The sequence below is a fragment of the Bactrocera oleae genome, chromosome 4 (genome assembly GCF_042242935.1).
Source record: "Bactrocera oleae isolate idBacOlea1 chromosome 4, idBacOlea1, whole genome shotgun sequence".
Lineage (NCBI taxonomy): Eukaryota > Metazoa > Arthropoda > Insecta > Diptera > Tephritidae > Bactrocera > Bactrocera oleae.
Window position 1 is genome coordinate 38474571 of NC_091538.1, and position 5578 is coordinate 38480148.

Consider the following 5578-nt stretch of genomic DNA (forward strand, 5'->3'; position numbering starts at 1 on the left):
ATTATGTCTATTGGTGTATTAATATTTTTAATACACCAATTGCCTTACATAATAGGATTGTTAATTGATTATTATAACAGTATTATAACTCCAACCTTTAAATGAATAAATGCATCTGTTGGGATCCAAAAAATGTATCAATTAGGGCCCCTTTTAATTTATCTAAGTGATGTTTAAGAGATAATAGTAAAATTACTTACCGTCAATCGTTCAATAACAAATAAAATACTTAAGATTTTATAAAATATTTTATTATGTACATATAAGCATAAAAGCAGGAGTGATTTTTACAAAACAACTGCTCGAGTAGTTCATTACCAAAAGTACGAATACCGATGAGGTGAATATAAGCTCTCTTACGCATAATCTTATAAAACTAACGTCACAGTTGAACAAAACCTTATCAAAACAAATAGCCAAGGCAAACATAACCTTATGTTGTTGTTCTTCTTCTTCATCGATTGCAGTACACAGTATTAACAATACAATTGTGCTCAGCTAAAAAGCTAAAAATTAAAATATTTTTATTCTCTATTGGCGATTTGTCCACACTTGCTTCGAAACACCAAGGAATCACAAACATATTTATAAACATAGTTAACAATAATGGGTACCTAAGAAAAAATGTTTGAGTAATTATAAGTAACAAAAAATACATATATAGAAAAATTGGTTAGGTAAATACATACGTATACGCGATTATTTAAGAAATAATGTAAGTACAAGTAGTTACATATATTATATTCTGGCATAATTTTAGACACATACAAAAATATATTTCCATGATTTTGGTTCATTAGTCCCTATTTCCATCCTATTATAAAAACGCCGGATCATGAAACAGAAAACTTACAAGACTGCGAAGAGCTAAAAATTAGTTAATGGATAAAAATACTCATAAATAACTCTCGGTACATTTTCCGGATATAAAAAATTTAAATATGGCTGATGAATATGACATTGCTACTTCTACAAGCTTATCAGTTATATTTTTAGGTAATCAGTTAACAGGTGAGATTGTCTGTCCAAATTTTCTAGCGCGGCCAGCGAAGCCTTTGCTACCATCTGGTCCTATTGGTGTACGAACCAAATTCTCGGAGTTCCTTTGTGCGAATGATCCCGAACGAGAACGGGGTGAGTTGTCAAGAAAGCTACCAGTTCGTGATCTAGGTGGTCCATCAAAATCGATCGCATGCTTGTAATTGTTCAAAAAACTGCCGGTTCGTGAGCGTGGTGAACCTTCATATTCAGAACCAAACGAGTAACGCCGATCATAACCGGAGTCGGTGGATATTCGCCGACCATTGATGTACTGCGCATTGTCATATGCAGCCATTTTGTTGGCCGCATTGAAGTTGTTGGAGTAGCGACGAGGGAAAACGTTGTAACCACCGCCACCACCACCCACATTGGGATCATCATAAGTAGGGTCAGTTTGTGTGTCCACTGACTGCTTGCGTTGTTCAAAGTTATAATCATTAGATATACGGCGTGGGAAATTATTGTTTCCGCTGTTGCTCATCTCGTTCGGATTGGAAAAAGTACGTTCGAATTGCATGGAACCGTTGGAGAAACGGCGCTCTCCGCCGCTTCCAGTAGAGCTTTGAGACATTTTCCGATAAACTTCTGTTAGTCCAAAGTCAGATATGCGCCTTGAGCATGGACAATTTTCAGAACAATTGGAGTCTCGACGTTGGGACATATTCTCCGAACAGTTCGATGGACGGCGTGAATCTGAAAAACTGGAGTAATTGTCTGAACAATTTGATAAGCGTCGCACCAAGTTGCTGTTGGAGTTGCTAATAGTACTTTTGTTAACTGTATTGGTAGTCACTGGTGATGTATTTACGGAAGCATCCACAACTGGTGCGGACCCGGCAGAAATGGTTGAGTTATTGCTATAGCGACGTGGTGAATATGCGTAAAAGTAAGCAGCAGCATTGTTGTTGCCGCTGACGCCAGGTGAGGTCGGTTCGTTATTACCAGCCACACGAGGCTGATAGGCTTGAAATTGGTGTAAGAGTTCATTGCCAAAGTTACCGCGATGCTGTGAGCTATGCATATTGTGCTGCGTATGGTGAAAATGTGGTTGACCATTGACATTGTTGTGGTGGAGCTCTGGCAGTGGTTTAGGGTGGATATCAGAATTGAAGCGTTTAAATTTGTAACGCAAATCTGTGACATCATGTGGAACAATACCGCTGAAACTGCCTCCTCGTGTACGTTCATAGGTAGCGTCATTGTAGTAGCGATAGTTCTCCACCATTCGTGCAACCGGTGTCGCCACCTGTATGATAGCTTTCTTTCCCGTCTTCTTCTTGGGAGCAACCATTTCGAAAACTTGAAACGGTCCCTGCAAATTTTTGGCTTCACGCGCCGATGATGACTCCAAATATTCAACAAGGGCACATTCCTTCTGTTGCACCTCTGGGTATTTGTTCATGAACTGTCTAACATCCACTGGTATCGTCATACCTGGTTTTAAAATACGTATCAATGCGATCTCGCCACATTTGGAGAATATTTCCGAAACTTTTTCAATAGTCAGCTTATCGAGTGGCAAATCGCAAGCAACAACAGTGCGTGATGGCATTGTTTCATCGAAATTGGGTAAAGGCTCAATACGACGGACTTTTGTGCCCACATCGTTCAGTTCGATCTTTTGTGATTTGCGTCGCAAAGCGTCGCCAACAACTTTCCACTCCTTGGTTAATTGGCGAACACGTTTAAAACTGGAAACCAACTTGAGACTAACAAAACCCTCTTTGTTACGTCGAACGTGCTTTAGTAAAAACGCATCTTTAAGTATGCTATCATTTGAGAAGTAAAATTCTACTGCTTCGGTAATTTCAGCAGCTAATTCTTCACTTGGTATCATTGATAGATCTAATGTATCGATTTCATTGGTAAGTGAATGATCTGTCTTCAACTCTGTTTTTTGATTATTTTCCGTGGGGGATGACGTAGAGTTGTAATCTACAGCTTTGATTATGTGCTCTTCAGTTTCTGCAGGTTCCGATATTGAAGGCTTCTTCATAGTCAAAAAGGAGCGGTGTACACGTTTGGGTTCGGTCGGTGAATTGGCCGGAGCTACAGCGGGCGGTGGTGAGGCTTCTGGAATATCTTGGTTTGTAGCATCGGGCTCCAATTTAAAGTTCGGATGTAGATATATATTATCCATTTGTCGGTAATAATCGTTGTGATGGTTTTGATGTGAACCATTATGTTTATGAAACTTTTCTAAATTCGCTTCGCTTAGAACAGCTGCGGCAGGTGTAATCAAACTAGGATCAGTTTGAAACTGTGAGTTATCACACTCTACAGGAGACGAGCTCAAGATGACATCATGCAATACGTGATTATCGACAGCGAGCGGCTTTAATTCATCGTCCTCTTCCGACTCTTCAGAATCCTCTATAGAGGAACCCATACCAACATCAATTAACTTGTCCTCATAGCACTCAACCGATCTGCTCCTAGCCGTCAGTGGTGCATGTGAACCACCCAATGGAATTGGTATATCAAAGACATCTGGGCTCTGATTCGTCTCATATTCACTACCACCTACAGCACCTTCGTCGCTACCGAACTGCGAGTCCAATGACTGTGATTGCCCAACTTGTTGCAACAAGGCCTCAGCCGAACGTTTAGCATGAAATCTTAGTAATTTTGATGGTAATGACGAAGAAATGGGCACAACCGCCTTAGATAAATCTGAATGGTGCAACAACTGTGGGCTCGTCGAAGTGGTTGGACTTGGATTATTGACATTTAATTCTTTGGGCATAGTTAAAGAGTTCTTTTCATTAAAGTGTTCATCATCAGTTTTGCTTAAGATACAGGCTTGATTCTCTGTTTCGGTAATCGTTTCAGTTATAACTGTTGTTACCACAAAAGTATGGCCACCATTAGCGTGACCTGCATTAACCTGACATAATTCTTGTTCGAAATCGGTAAACTTTTCTGATCTCTCAGCATGAGCGGCAGAAGATTCACTGTTCCCCAATTGGTTGTCTGGAGTTTCACTCATCTTTTTCTTTATTTTTAGCTACCAGCGGAAGCACTATTAATTTATGTAGAATTCCGTTGGCTGCTCTCGATATTGACCTTACTCAATATTTCTTAGTAAAACACTATTGGTGGCTGGCTGGTTATTTGCTCCCGACTTTTTAGAACACTGATTCTATATTTGCATATGAAGCCCCGCACTCCACCAAAGCGTTATAATTTGTCTTGTTTAGCTTATCTGCTGAATGCTCCTAAGTTCATATTGTTCGCAACACTCTTACTTTTTCGTTCTTTGGCACTTGTTTTCCCTTTCTTCTTTGCACAAATAATTCAATTCACCTAGTTGCTATGCGGTAATTTTTGCTTTGTAAGCCGAAGGATGTCGATTATGTTAAAAACAATGCAATTGCAACAACGCTCAGGTATGGTTAAATTAAATGTTTGTGAAATTGGTAACCTGCTAACGTTTAACTCTTTTATACACTAATTCGCCGTATAACGGGCCTTTGGGCTTTTGTATAGTTTTAAGTGTGTGATGTAAACACAGCCTCGGCTTGACTAAATGAACGTGTCTGGACTGAAAAGTTGTTTGCTCATTTCTTTTCGAGCCGTCTACGTATCACCCACTTTGCCTCAACTGCTCTCAACACGACCGTAACTTTTCTAGGTCATACATTGGCGTTCACCCACTTGCTTTATTAGATAATCGATTAGCGATTACGGTACGAGCATCAAGTGCAATTCACTTCACTTAATAATATGACACACCAGCGCGAATAAGTAGTAAGTTTTCAGTTTCGTTTGTTTACTTTTATTTTATTTATTGTTTGTGGTTGAGATCCCTTGCTGTTGTTGTTTTGACTTGCTCGGCCGGTTCGTCTTCGAAAATCCGAGTCGCGTGTTATTACTTGATTGACGGTGTTTTAATCACAGCTTAATTTAAATCAAAATCAAATGTATGCACTCACACACAGCTGCACAAACGCCAGGTTTCCGCAGACCGTTGTACAATTACGGTTGTTTCACAAGTACGTGCACTAACGTGTGTATATTTAAGTAGTTGCGAGAATCTTTATTTTTTTTTTTTTTTGGTTTTTTGCTTGTTTGCTTGGAAATTCAAGTTCAAATGTTTTAGCTTGTTCGTTTGTTGTGAGCGCGGACTAAATATTCCGTTTTGTTCGGCAAGTTCATGCAACGATGCAATGCGATTTTAGACTGAAATTGCAAATTGATTTGGGGTCGGTTAAATACCCTCTGCTTGCGAATGTCGGTGCTGCTACGCAACAAAGTGGCGCGTTGTGCGTCGTCACTGCGGGAAGCATAGGCGCTTATTATGGTTAGCCCGAGCGCAGCGTACTTGCACAGTACGCAGTCGATCGAGTTGTCGGCCTTCCTCGTTGCCTGCAGTCGCCACTGCAGCTGCTGCGTTTTGGATGGGGATGTTGGGGGATTAGCCCGAGCTTGTTGCGCTCACACTTAATGTACGGTAGGCGTGTGTGTGTTTATATCGTGTGTAACAGTTATGTAGTGCGTTACAAAGAGCGACATACACATCGTAACATCAAACTTG

General features: G+C 40.2%; 1 protein-coding gene across 1 annotated transcript; it reads right to left on the minus strand.

Moving 5' to 3' along the window:
• Nucleotides 1-229: 229 nt before the first annotated feature.
• Nucleotides 230-5278, minus strand: Achl (La ribonucleoprotein translational regulator Achilles). The gene has a single exon (XM_014236210.3). It carries the CDS (start codon nucleotides 4028-4030, stop codon nucleotides 1001-1003), a length of 3030 nt encoding a protein of 1009 aa, XP_014091685.1. The 5' UTR covers nucleotides 4031-5278; the 3' UTR covers nucleotides 230-1000.
• Between the last annotated feature and the right edge of the window lie 300 nt (nucleotides 5279-5578).